Here is a 14,633-nt window from a genome sequence, read left to right as displayed (position 1 = left end):
CTAGCTCTTAAATGACTGATAGAACCACTCAATATATACTCATTGAATAAATGTAGAGAAATATGTCATTAGTATAAAAAAAACACGTCTTGTTGCTATATAATTATATACAAAAGTTAACATGATACATATTCAATGAATCAACAAATAAGAATAAGGTTATAGGGTACAAACATAAAAAGCTAAAATTGTAAGAAGCTAATTCATGTGAGAACACACATATGTCCATTAGATATTTGAAAAATATACTCCAATGTTTATTAAAATTCAATAATTTCCAACTCAAAGACCCCTCACTTATGAAAATGGTCTTAAAATAAAATGACGTTTTGAACAGAGCTTCTTTGAGAGAGATACTCAAAGATAGTTTCTATGCTGCAAGCATAATAATCATGTTCTTAACTAAGTAAATTGCTTCAATTTAGGCACTTAAAAAACATGACCAAAAAATTGTTATTCACTGAAGCTAAAGTAAAGAAAATTGCATGCAGACAAGTAGAATTATCGACTCTTCAAGTTTTCCTTAAGTTTTGAAAGCACAGTCTTCATGTTTCCTGGCTGCATTGATTGAACATTAGTAAAATGGGAGCAATTCTTTTTTGTGGCTTTGTCAAAATACTGTGACAGAATGTTTCAGGTGCAGGAGGTGAGGGAGACTCAATAAATCTACCCCAATATCTAGAATTAGAAGAGCAAATATAGATGAATACAACCTAAACTTTTGAGAGGAATAAGCTTCCTGATTCACAAAATGAATGAAAGGCTCAAGATTTCTGTTGTGATAAACAATATTGTGAAATAGTTAAGGCCATGTATTCTGAACCCAGATGCCTTGAGTTCAAAATCTGCATTGCTACTCTTTAGATGAGTTACCTTGTGTAACTTACATGACTTTTCTGTGCCTTGATTTTCTAATTTGTACAATGCCAATGTACAAATATAACACCACTCTCATGGCATAGCTTTCTGTACTAAAGAAGTGAACACATGTATAAAGCTTGATAAACAACCAGCCACACAGTAATCATTATTTGAATGATAATACATTATCATTATCTTCATAATCGGTAAAAATTATCTTGAAAATAATTATTTTTACTCCAGAACTTTCCATCAGGATGTGTAGGGAGTTTGAATTGGAAAAAAATATATATTATTATAAATTCCAGAGTCTAAAGTATTAAGAAATTTTAAATAGTTACAATAATTTGCCTACTCATTTTATAATTGTGACTATAACAAAATATAACAATATATAATAAGAAATAATCACAATATATAACAATTATTTCTAGTATTTATTGACAATTTTCCACAAAAAGGCATTCCTTTATTTCTAAAATAAAGAAAAAAAGACCATAAAAACTTCAAAAAATAGAGGAAAAACATGCAAAATATATCTGCTAAAAAGCATAGCTCAATAAAAAAAATAACCTATTGAGAGTAAGGTTATGACTTTTGTTAATGCATTATGGCTTTATGAGCCAGACAGATTCTACCAAAATGTGCTCTAGAGACAAGGTCTCACCACTTTGCCCAGGCTATTCTCAAAATATATAATAAGAAAATTTCTATATATATAGAGAGAGAGAGAGAGAGAGAGAAATTTTCTTATTTGATATAGAAATTTTCTTATTTGAGAAAAAGGGACCCACCACTTGGTTTCCAATATGCTTGGTTTTGATACCATATGCCAGGATATTGACTGTTGGGGGAACTAGAAGGTACAAAGTTGCAAAAATTATGTGCATACTTTGAGATTCCTTCTTGGCAATGCAGTGAATTAGAAAGCTAAAAAGTGCAGGTATGTAACAAACAAGAATAGTGCAGACATGAGTAGCACAGGTGCCCATTGATTTAGAGATGGTGCTCTGGGAAGAGAGACGAAAGACTGCCTGAAGGATTTTGATACAGGATGTGGCTATGGGCCCTAGGTCCAATATCATCACTGAAAGGGCCACAGAGATTCCATATACTCTGTAAATGAAGATGCTGGCGCGGGCCAACCTCACAGCCATGTGCTCACAACAGGCATCATTGATGACATACTTGGTGTAATATTGTAGCTTAGTAATGAAAAGAGGATGTGGCCAAACCATAAAGATAGCTCGGATTATATCAACTAAACCTATTTTTACAACCATTGGTGTTGACAGGATGGTTGTATAACACAGTGGGATGCAAATAGCTACACAGCGGTCAAAAGCCATGGCAACAAGGATGGCTGACTCAATAACGCAAAATGTGTAGATAAAATATAGTTGTGTGAGACAGATATTAAAGTCAATCCTGTGAGCATCAAACCAGAGGATGCCAAGCATTTTGGGTGCTGTGGAAGAGGCAAGGGCCATGTCATTCACTGCCAGCATGCAAAGGAAAAAATACATAGGCTGCTGAAGGCCTGGCTCTAACTTGACAGTAACAATGATTACACTGTTCCCCAGCAGGGTCAGGACAAACAGGAGGAAGACAGGTATGCCAATCCAGCAGTGAAAATCTTGCAAACCAGGAATACCAATCAGGAAGAAGGATGAGATGTGGTAATGTGTAGCTTGTCTCCCATGTTAAAAATTGAGAGGTTGACTGCTTTGTCCAAAGTAGCCAGGCTTCTAAAGCAGGATTATGAAGTGATTCTTGCATAATTCTGCATGTGGGAGAATCCAGGCATACTGTGCAATAGGCTACCTGAGAAGTTGACTTTTCTCCTCAATAAATATACATTTCCTGGTAAATCATTTCACCATTCTGAGCTCCCACATATTCTTCTGTAAATGAAAAGATTTCATGTATTTATTTTTTATTTTTTCTGAGTTTTGAAAGTTCATTTAATTCCACTACATGATTTTTATTTCCTCTAAGAGGAACGGTTAGTAATAAAATTACCTGATATTTGTGCAAGGCCAGTGTTAAGTTCTGTGATACAAACAGTCTTAGAACAAAAACTAAGTTGTATTTTCTAGGAAATTTGCATCAAATATGGAGACACATGCACACACTCACACACACAATAATTAACAGATATTTCAACATGCTATCACTTTTAAAACAATACTGTTAACCTCATGCAACATAACTTTATCAAGAATTCAGAATAAGATTTCCTAACGCTAAAGCATAAAAAACTTGAAAGTTAAAGACTATAAAAGGTAATGACAAAGTTAAAATTAAAGACAATAAAAGCTTTAACATCCATCAAAAGTAAATTAATATGTATTTTAGAATAACTCCTTAAGAAGATCAGAAGATGGACACAGTAACATTACCATGTAAAATTAATGGGAGATTTTATTTACTAATTTTAGCAAATGATTAAAGCTGCAACATATAAACCTATTAGTTAATAAGTCCAGCCTGTTTTCTGAAAAGCCATTACTTTTATCTGTAGAATCAGCCCGGCCTCTGCATAATGATAGTGAATACCAAACCGTCCATAATTCAGCCTTTTTGACTTTTGCAGCAAGAGTAGTTTCTTACGAGCCTAAAATTAGAGTCATAAGAACTTTTCATTTTGATAAAAGCTCTCTATCCTTCTTCCTGGAATCCAGTGTCTACTTCACATTGTTTGTGGAATATTCATTCCACTCTTCGTAACATGATTTCTTTATACTTGCTTCCATTATGACAATTTCTGGTTCTCAATCCCACTGATATAAAAGTTTAAGATATTTATTTAATATAATATTTATATTAAATATTAATATGTAGTATATTCATACATATTATCAGATGTTATATTAAATATATTATCTAAGATCTTTAATTAATATAATTAAGGTAAATATTTATTTATCATATATTGTTATAAATATTGATGAATATTCCTAAGGCAATGCTTCCCTGTATGGATGTCCAAATAATATCTGTGCGGGATAATTTTTTCTTGTTTATGGCATCTGCATTCTTCTATTAAAGATATGCCACACTGGGCCTATATGAGTGAGTGTCTGAGGTGTTTCATAGTAAGGAATTGAAAAATGTGAACGTGTCGTAAAATACATTAGAAACATTTAGAGCTTCAACTCTTATTAGAATATAGAGACATAGAACAGATGAAGCCTGTACCCTAGAGATAAGAACTTAAGACAAAATCAACACATATTTAACTTACAAAACATAAAAGATTTTAAAGTATTTATTAAACTTTTGTTCTTTGCAACTCCCCTCCAATGATTGTTTCTCATTTGGAAATGTGGTTTGCCCAGTTCCATTCATATATCTGTTTATGAGACAACTGAACACACAAGAGGCCAGTGGAAAATTACAGGGCATAACGTTAAGCAGAGTTGTGGTATAAGAGCAACTTAACCCACGTGGAAATGTACACATAGGTTTTTAGCTAAGAAATATTGCTTAAGTTTACAAACAAGCATAATTGTGCTTGGTAAATACATGTAAACATTTAACAATTATCATTTAGTTTCCAATAAATTTACTAATGAGATGGCAGCATGTCTTATCTATACTAAAAAAAAGAATTTAAGTGAGTTCCTGATAACCAAGAGAAGCTTTCTGTTAGGGCGCCAGAAGTGAGACACTAAGAAATTTATGGAGAATACCCCCAAAGTGTGATCTGCTTGTGCAGTCACCCCTCCCTTCTAGAAAGCCTTCTCTGTTTTCTCTAAGGCTTAGTTTGAATGAAACTCTGGAGACACCATTTATTTCAATGAGGCCATTCTTGACATGATCTTCAGCAGACAGTAGGCCAAGGCAGTAGGAATATATGCCCAAACCTCTGTAACTACCTAATTTTAGCAAATGATTAAAGCTGCAACATATAAACCCATCGGTTAGTAAGTCCAGTAACTACCTGTTGGCACTATTATTCTATCTGTTTCTGAACCAGATAAATACCTAATTCCTTCTGAAGCCTGGGCTTTGATAGCTTGCTTGTTTTTGGGTCAGTTCACAAAGACTCATGTCTGTAATCAGCCACTTCAGAGTAGATGACTCTATTTGAATATCATGGTATTTTCTATGCACTTTTTTGAATATACTACATATTTTATGTTAATGCATTATAGTAACAACACATAAAGATACCCCAAAATAAATTCAGTGAGTTCTTTCATTCTCCTCTAGCTGACTGTATTTTATTTGGTAAAAACAACAGCCACCCAGCCATTAAAGTAAGAAATCTCACAATTATCCTTACTTTTTTTATTTAACTCTAGTAGTCAAGCAGTCATCAAGTCTCTTATTTCTGTTAGAACTCTTACCATATTCTTTGTATTTGTTTATTTTCATGTTAGTCTCCTTCATCAGACTGTGAGTACCAAAAGGAAGGTACAGAATTTCTGTAAACCCCCAATAAATTTCCAGGGGAGATCCGATGTTCCTGTACGTTTTCTCCAGCCTCTTAAGAATTTCATAGAGATGTAATCTTGTTACTGAAACTTCTGACCCTCTAGAGATTCAATTTATTTATATTTGTGTCTACTTTTAATTAACTTTGTCTTCTTAGAATATGCTTTTTTTTTTTTTGAGACAGAGTCTCGCTCTGTCGCCCAGGCTGGAGTGCAGTGGCGTGATCGGGTTCATGCCACTCTCCTGCCTCAGCCTCCCGAGTAGCTGGGACTACAGGCGCCCACCACCACGCCCGGCTAATTTTTTGTATTTTTAGTAGAGACGGGGTTTCACCGTGTTAGCCAGCATGGTCTGGATCTCCTGACCTTGTGATCCGCCCACCTCGGCCTCCCAAAGTGCTGGGATTACAGGCGTGAGCCACCGCCCCTGGCTAGAATATGTTTTTTAAAAATTGTTTCTAGCATAAGTTATAAAACCAGAAACCAACTTTTAATGTAAGTTCACAAGGTTATTCCATAAAAGGTAGGTTGTTGAATACATACGTTTGTGTACATATGTGCATGTGCGTGTGTGTGTGAATGTGTGTGTATGTATCCTCCAGGATTATTTGATTACTCTTCTCCACTGCCAAGTCGTATTTATAATTCAAATACCCACATGTCTCTTAGAAATGTTTAATATCATTTACATGTTTACATATCTTTCTCCTTTATTTCCACTTACTTTATGTTGGATACTATTTTACAATTCATAATATATTGCAGATTATAGTAAAAATAACTGCTCTCTATAAATCCTCAAATGATCATTTTTCACTGTAGCCTTCAGGAAAATGTGCACATGTGGAAATGGTTAAAAATATGATAGTGTTGGCCAGGCGCGGTGGCTCACGCCTGTAATCCCAGCACTTTGGGAGGCTGAGGTGGGTGGATCACGAGGTCAGGAGATCCAGACCATCCTGGCTAACATGGTGAAACCCCATCTGTACTAAAAATACAAAAAGAAATTCACCGGGCACGGTGGCGGGCGCCTGTAGTCCCAGCTGCTCGGGATGCTGAGGCTGGAGAATGGCCTGAACCCAGGAGGCGGAGCCTGGAGTGAGCCGAGATCGCGCCACTGCACTCCAGCCTGGGCGACAGAGCGACTGGGCGACAGAGCGAGACTCTGTCTCAAAACAAAACAAAACAAAACAAACAAACAAACAAAAAATATGATAGTGTTTGCCATTGAATCAGGAAGCTCTCTGTGTCAAGTTGGCAGTTATGGTTGCTTTATAACAGGTTATTTGAGTGCTCAACATGCCCCTCCAGTCTGGAGGGCTGATAGGTTCTTTAGGAGATTTAATATCAAAGAAAAAGGGAACTGGGAAAAGTCTAAACACAAAGCAGTAGCCATATCCCTCTGGCACAGCCATGTTAACACTGTAAACTCCTTGGAGCTTCTATGTGCTTAGTGTTCCTGTGTTTCTCCTATAAAGAACATAGTCTCCAGAGACTGTCCCATGGTGGCCAGTCAAATAAGATGCCAGGGATACCAATAAAATATGTAGTTTACTTTCAAAATCAAAAAGAAAACTGATAAATGAAAATTAATTTAATGTAGACAAGCTATCTGAAATTTAAGAGAAAAACGTTTCAAGCTCTTTTTCTAAAGCATTATTTTTCTCATTCTTTTCTCTTTCTGTTCCTCGGAGAGCATAATTTCAATTGACCTATGATGAAATTTACTGCTTCTTTCTTCTGATATCCAGATCTGCTGTTGACCCCTATGTAATCATTTTTAACTTGTTGTTTTTTACAACTCTAGTTTTTAAATATTTTTACTAACTTAATTCTTTCTTGAGTTATTGTTGCCATGCTTTTATAAAGGTTCTTCAACTATCATTTCCTTTATTGCTTGATATTTAAAATGACTAAGTTCTACTTATTTCCTTCTTTAGTCAAACATCTGTTACCCCTCAGGAAAGCTGCTGTTGAAATTTTCCCCCTCTGTATATAAACTATACTATCCTTTTCCCTGTGTGTCTTGTATATTTTTTGAATACTGAAAATGTTTATATAATATAATGTGTCAGTTGTAAAAATTGGCTTCCTTTCTATCCTCAGTAATGTTTCAGTTGTTTTGTTGCTGCTACTTTTTGTTGTTGTTGCTGTTATTGACCTTCTTAGATTAATTCTATTAATTACATAAAGTATTTATTTCTCATAGTGTGTGGACTCACAGTTCTCTCTTTGCTACCTCAGTGATTCACTAGTAATTATTCAGAGATCTCCTTAAATATCTTGATCCAATAATTTTTCTACTCTTTGCCAAGGGAATCCCTGTATGGTGGTATAGCACTCCTTCAACATTTTGGCAGCTTACAACTTCACCTTAGACTTCATGTCCCCTTGTGCATGTCCTCAAGATGACCCAGACATGAGAGGTGGAGACACTTGCAGGTCTTTCCTGGCTATATGCACAGCCCTGAACATGCCCATTGCCTTGTAAACTACAAGGAATATGTCAGAGCTTTTCAAAATTTTCTATGGAGATCTCATTTCTAAAGTCTTCCTTTTAAGTTTTCAGCCAGACTCTTGTTTGCCCCAACTAGTATTACAATATCAGACAACATCAGACAAATGTGATGCAAAACAATCGGGCAACTGTGATGTTAAGCAATTGCCTCTGATTGTTCTTAGTAAATGCATCGGTGATAGGCTTTCTTGCACACAGTGAGCTGAGAATCAGATCAAAGGACAATGCACCTGAGTGTTTTTTTGTTTGTTTGAGGAGCTAACAGAGGTCTAATAGTAATAATGCTTGAGATGAGGAGAATTTTTGTGGAGTTCCAATACTGCTCTGCCCCTTTTGTTGACCATATGCCTACAAGTTTTTACAGTTACTATATTTCTGAAAGTGATGGTTTTCAAGAATACTGCAGTATTTCTTAGAGGAATTGAAGTAAGACAAATTAAAATGTTGCAAGTACTTCTCTTATTATTAAAGCTTAGCAGTTTTCTTTTGAATAAATGGTCCTCAAATTTTTGCTAGTTTTTGCTTAAGTTCCAGGATTCTGAAAATATTGGTTTTAATATTGTTACTGGTGATTTTTAAATTATTTTATAAATTAGTAGATTTACCAAGATATAAGTGCTTTTTCAGAAGTCATTCCTCACTCACCTTAATTTATGAAGCATTTTTCTTTTAAACATATAGACTAATAGAATAAATTTTTATTAAAAATTTAAAAATATATTACTATGTTTACTGATTTGAAATGTTTCTAATAGGAAATAATCAGTAATCCTTATTACTAATTCAGGAATATTATTTGCCTTTTTTTCCCTGAGTACATTAAGATTATTTTTAGCCATTACCTATTTCACTGTCTCATTATATTTAGCAATTACCTATCTCACTGTCATATATGGAAGTGTGGCACTTTTGTATGTTTATCCTCACTGTAATTTACTGAATTTCTTGAACCTGGGTCAGTATTTTTGCTAAAACTAAAAAGAAATAGGCAATTGCTTAATCTTATTCTCCTTTTACTGGTTGTCCAATTATTTTGTAGACAGCTTGGTATTGTTGCAGAGATTCCTAACGCTTTGTTCATTAAAAAATATTTTATTTCATTCACATTTGGTGGAATTTTTAAAATTTTAATACCTCTAATTTTTCTAATCTTTTTTAGTATCTAATAATATGCAGTGAAGTCCAAGCAAAGTATTTATTTCATATTTGTATTTTTATTTCTATAGTTATTATTTTGTACTTTGTTATACTTATTTATCTGTGGCAGTTCTCCATTTATTTGCTTATTATAATCAGTTTTTTCTTTAGTGTTTTATGTATTCATAAAAGTATATCTGCTAATTCCAGTATTTATGTTATAATTTTAGCATCTAAATATCTGTAATATCTGCAAGCATGTATTTATTTATTTATTTATTTATTTATCTGCTGTTAGTCATTTGTCTCTTTCTTTACCTACTTAGCATTTTTTTCATGCTTAACATTATGAGTGCTACAATAATGAAAGTTTGTATTTTTTAATTCTTCTTGAAATATTTGCATTTTTAAATGATTTATTAACTTCTATTTTAAGTTTGGGCATACATGTGCAAGTCTGTGATATGGGTAAACTCGTATTTTGTCCTGCTAGAGAATTAATTATACTAGAAGATTGCCTTGATTCTTTCCAAGTTTCCTTTTAGGTTTCCGTACCATAATTCTAGAGTTGCCATTAATCTACTGCTAATGTGGTTTAATTATTAAGGATTAACCATTAGAATAGTCAGTTCCCACTGACTGCAGGCAATGTTCAGAGAGATCTCTTCACTCTAGTTGGTCAGTACTCTAACATCTCCTGGCACTGAGTAATTCCTCGCTTCCCTAAGTATCTCACACCATCCCAGTTGCTTTACTCTCCCAGACTTTTGTTTTGCACAAGTGCAGTTTACAGATTATGGGAATTTATATGCAGATTTCTTAACTCTTTTCTGGCAACTTTCTTCCTCTCCAGTACCTTGCCCTGAAGATTCTAGTTACCACAGTTACATTATACTGTAATCCTTTCTTCCTCACCCAGCACAACTGAAGGTCTCAGTGTGTATTCTGCTTCTTTTTACGTTAGGAAACTACAAATAGAATTCTGATGAGAATGTAAATGTCACTTCATGGGTTTCTCTTTGTGGAAGGATAGTATTTTACATGCATAAGTATATATATTGCCCATTGTCTGAAACATTTTCTTCTTATATTGTGTTCAATTTTATTTACTCTCCGTGACTCTAGTATATAGGAATTTCAATGATCATACTTGAGTTATATAGCAACTAACCCCTAGAAACATAGTTTCAGTTTCAGTAATAAAGCTGTATGAACTGTGAGCAATTTTATTATACATGGTCTTTGATGCTACTTCTTCAATCTACAAAATACTGTGTAAATAACAGATGTGCATGATCCATGACAAATCACATCATTTATTTCAAAGTCCTTCATAATGGCTTACTGTACATCTGTTCTTCACTTCACACGTAGACAGTGCCACGTCAAAAAGTATTGCCTCCTTATCTCTGAATGATAATCCTTTGTGATTCAGGAATTTGCGGGGATATTTCATGACATTCAAGTGCCAATAATAAATGTTGAACATCATCCAAACTTAAAAGTACAACAATTTGCCAACGTATAGAAAAGATGCTTGCTCTAAGACATCTAAGACAAGCACTGTTTAAACTACTCTCAGTAGTGTGCTTTTACAAAGAAATAAAATATTTTAAATCTCAATGTTTCTAATGTTTTAAATTACAGTGTACTGAATACGTATTAGTTTCACTAATTTCCTATATATTTACACATTTATAACTAACAGTAATTTTGACAAAATTGTCAGGGCTTTGTAGTAGAAAAAAGATGATTGATTTAATAAATACTTCTGAGTCTGCTGAATCTGTGTGTGTAAAAGTCAGAATTCTTCTGCCACAATGTATGCTAAATTGGTTCCATATGCAGTGCTAATGCAAACATAGAAAGTAAAATAAAAAATAAAGTTTTTATGGGAAAACATAAGAAAACTTATAGTGTACAGATAGTTCTCACATGGGACACAAAAGACACTAATCATAAAAGAAAAAAATGCTACGTTGAACTATATTCAAATATGAACTTTGGACCATCAAAACATAATTGTTCTGTGTTTGGTTTTGTACTGGTACTGTATTATTTTAATTACGATAGCCTAATAATATAGTTTGAAGTTGGATAATGTGATGCCTCTGGCTTTGTGTTTTTTGTTTTGTTTTTTTTTAGTTAGAATGTTTTGGCTTTTCAAGCTTTTTCCTGGTTCCATATTAATTTTAGAATAGTTTTTTTTTTTTTCTTTTTCTGTGAATAGAGACGTTGCAGGTTTGACAGAAATACCGGTGGTCTTTCACCTCCTTCGTTGGTTGTATTACTGTTATCAATGAGATTGTGTTCTTGATTTGACTCTTACCTTGAATGTTATTAGTGTATCAAAATGACACATGGACCAAAGAATAGAGAACTCAGAAATAAAGCTGCAGACCCACAATCATCTGATCTTTAACAAAGTTGAGGAAAACAAGTACTAGGGAAAGAACTCTCCATTTAATAAATAGTGCTGGGATAACTGGTTAGCCGTATGTGAAAGAATGAAACTGGCCGTCTACATTTACCCATAATTAACTCAAGATAGATTAAAGATTTGAATGAAAGATTCCAAACTATAAAAATCCTAGAAAAAAAAAAACCTAGCAAATACCCTTCTCAACAGTGATCTTGGCAAATAATTTATGGGTATGCCCCTGAAATCTATTGCCAAAAAAAAAACCCCAAAATATCAGAAATGGGACCCTCTGTATCTAAAATAAAATTTTAAATTTTTTAAAAAGACATAATTAATATAGTAATAAGACAATCCATAGTTTTAAAAAACTATTTCCAATACATATAGCTAATAAAACTTATGTATCCTAAATATACCATGCCCAGTGGTGACATCATTTTTCAAAAAGAAGTCTGACCAAACAAACTGAAATTCTTCAATTTTTTTGTAACACTTATTTAGTTATTTCACATTTGTGGCTGAAATATAAAATAATAACAAAATTATCAATATTAAATCATATATAAAGTAATAAAATAATTATTAAAATATATTAAATGTCTTCCATGTGGCAAACTTTGACAATTTCTGATTTATTTTTATTTCAAATAGATATGAACGGAAAACATAAAAAATTGACAAAAGGTAGTATTAAATGAAGTGAATGTACAACATCAACTATTTCTGCTACAAGGCATATAAGAAGCAAGAAAGAGAACTTTGGAGATCTGATTTGAGGTATTCCACAGGGTAACCATGTCTTTAAGAGCCAGAATACAAACTAGGGCTGGTATTTCCATGTTTTACTTACTAGAAATCTTTTTCTTTGAGAAAAACAGACCCATCACTTGGTCTCTAATCTGCTTGGTCTTGACACCATATACCAGGGGATTGACTGTGGGGGGAACTAGAAGGTACAAACTTGCAAAAATTATGTGGATACTTGGAGGTACCTTCTTGCCAATGCGGTGAGTTAGGAAGCTAAAAAGTGCAGGCGTATAGAAGACAAGAATAGTGCAGACATGGGCAGCACAGGTGCCCAGTGCTTTAGAGCGGGCATTCTGGGAAGAAAGACGAAAGACTGCCTGAAGGATTTTGATATAGGACGTGGCAATGAGCCCTAGGTCCAATATCACCACTGAAAGGGCCACAGAGATTCCATATGCTCTGTTAATGAAGGTATTGGCGCTGGCCAACTTCACCACAGCCATGTGCTCACAATACGCGTGATTGATGACATATTTGGTGTAATACGGTAGCCTCTTAATAAGAAGAGGAGAGGGCAAAACCATTAGGATAGCTCGAATTACACCAATGGCACCCACTTTAACAACCACTGGTGTCGTCAGGATGGTTGTATAACGCAGTGGGATACAAATAGCTACAAAGCGGTCAAAGGCCATGGCAACAAGAAGGCCTGACTCAATAATGCAAAATGTGTGGATGAAATACATTTGTGCTAAGCAGATATTAAAGACAACCCTGTGAGCATCAAACCAGAAGATTCCAAGCATTTTGGGTGCTGTGGAAGAGGCAAGAGCCATGTCATTCACTGCCAGCATGCAAAGGAAAAAATACATAGGCTGCTGGAGGCTTGGTTCTAGCTTGACAGTAACAATGATTACACTGTTCCCCAGCAAGGTCAGGACAAACAGGAGGAAGACAGGGATGCCAATCCAGCAGTGAAAATCTTGCAAACCAGGAATACCAATCAGGAAGAAGGATGAGATGTGGTAATGTGTAGCATTGTCTCCCATGTTAAAACTTGAGAAGTTGTATGTTTAATTCAAAGTAGGCAGGCAAAGCAGGATTACAATGCGATTTTTCCATGATTCTGCATGTGGGAGAATCCAGGCATACTGTGTAATAGCCTACCTGAAGAGCTGCCATACATTTCCTGGTAAACCATTTCACCATTCTGAGTTCCCACATATTCTTCTGAAAATGAGAAGATTTAGTGTATTTATTATTTTATTTTTTCTGAGTTTTGAAAGTTCATTTAATTCTACTACATAATTTCTATTTCCTCTAAGAAAAGTAGATAGTAATAATGTAACCTCATCCTGTGCCAAAGCAAGTGTTGGATTCTGTGACACCAACAGTCTTAGAACAAAAAGCAAGCTGTGTTTTCAAGGAAATTTACATAAAATGTGAAGACAAAGACACATGAACACACGCATTCATGCACAAAATGATTAACAGGTGTTTCAACATGCAACTACTTTTAAATAATACTGTTATCCTTAGGAAGTATAACTTAATCAGTAATTCAGAATAAGATTTCCTAAAACTAAAGAATAAAAAAAATCAAAATTAATGACAATATATGCTTTATTATGCATCAAAGGCAAATGTATGCGTATTTTAGGTTAACTACTTAAGAAGATTTAAAGATGAACAGAGTAACACAACCATCTAAAAGTAATGAGAGATTTTATTTCCCAATTCCAGCAAATGGTTTAAAATTGCAATAAATAAGAACATCAGTTAATAAGTCCAGCTTATTTTCTACAAATTGAGGGATTTAATCTATAGACTCAGCTCTACCTCTGGCTCTTGCATCCACCTGCATTATGAGAGTAAAGAGCAAAGCATCTATAAATCAGCCTTTTAAAAAATATATACAGCAAGAGTAGCTTCTGATGACTCTTGCTCTGACCATATCCTTTAATTTTGATAACAGCTCTCTATCTTTCTTCCTAGAATCCAGTGTCTACCTCCCACCAAGAGTGTAGAATACTTGCTACACACTTATATTTTCTCCTATTATGGCAATTTCTGGTCCTAAACTTCACTGATGTAAAAGATTAAGATATCTTGATGAATATATCCTTATCACATATTGTTATAAATATTAACATGTATTTCTAATGACAATGCTTCTTGCCTCGATGTCCAAATAATATCTTGTTTATGGTATCTGCGTTCTACAATTAAAGATATACTATGCTGGGCCTATGTAAGTGAGAGACTGAAGTGTTTCATAGTAAAGAATTGAAAAAAGTTACTGTGTCACAAAACATGTTAGAAACACTCAGAGCTTCAACTCCTACTAGAACACAGAGTCATGGAACAGATGAAGCCTGTAACCCCACAGATAAGAACTTACACAAAATGAGCAAATATTTAACATTCAAAGCATGAAAGCTTTAAAAGTATTTATTAAGTTTTGCTCTTTGCAACTCCTTAAATGGCCGTTTTTCATTTGTAATTA

At 34.2% G+C, this 14,633-nt stretch overlaps 2 protein-coding genes across 2 annotated transcripts; both read right to left on the bottom strand.

The window, feature by feature from the left end:
- Positions 1-1,571: 1,571 nt before the first annotated feature.
- Positions 1,572-5,244, bottom strand: LOC102123063 (olfactory receptor 52K1-like). The gene is made up of 2 exons (XM_065529710.1): positions 5,217-5,244; positions 1,572-2,551 (listed from the first exon to the last, which is right to left on the bottom strand). Exons 1-2 carry the CDS (start codon positions 5,242-5,244, stop codon positions 1,572-1,574), a joined length of 1,008 nt encoding a protein of 335 aa, XP_065385782.1.
- A 6,978-nt stretch (positions 5,245-12,222) lies between these two features.
- On the bottom strand, positions 12,223-13,176 carry LOC102122690 (olfactory receptor 52P1-like). The gene has a single exon (XM_045370716.2). The coding sequence runs from the start codon at positions 13,174-13,176 to the stop codon at positions 12,223-12,225; it is 954 nt and encodes a 317-aa protein (XP_045226651.2).
- Positions 13,177-14,633: the final 1,457 nt, after the last annotated feature.

Source organism: Macaca fascicularis, chromosome 14 (assembly GCF_037993035.2).
Source record: "Macaca fascicularis isolate 582-1 chromosome 14, T2T-MFA8v1.1".
NCBI classification, from domain to species: domain Eukaryota; kingdom Metazoa; phylum Chordata; class Mammalia; order Primates; family Cercopithecidae; genus Macaca; species Macaca fascicularis.
The sequence above is the reverse complement of the archived record's forward strand: the minus strand, read 5'-3'. Positions and strand labels throughout refer to the sequence as shown.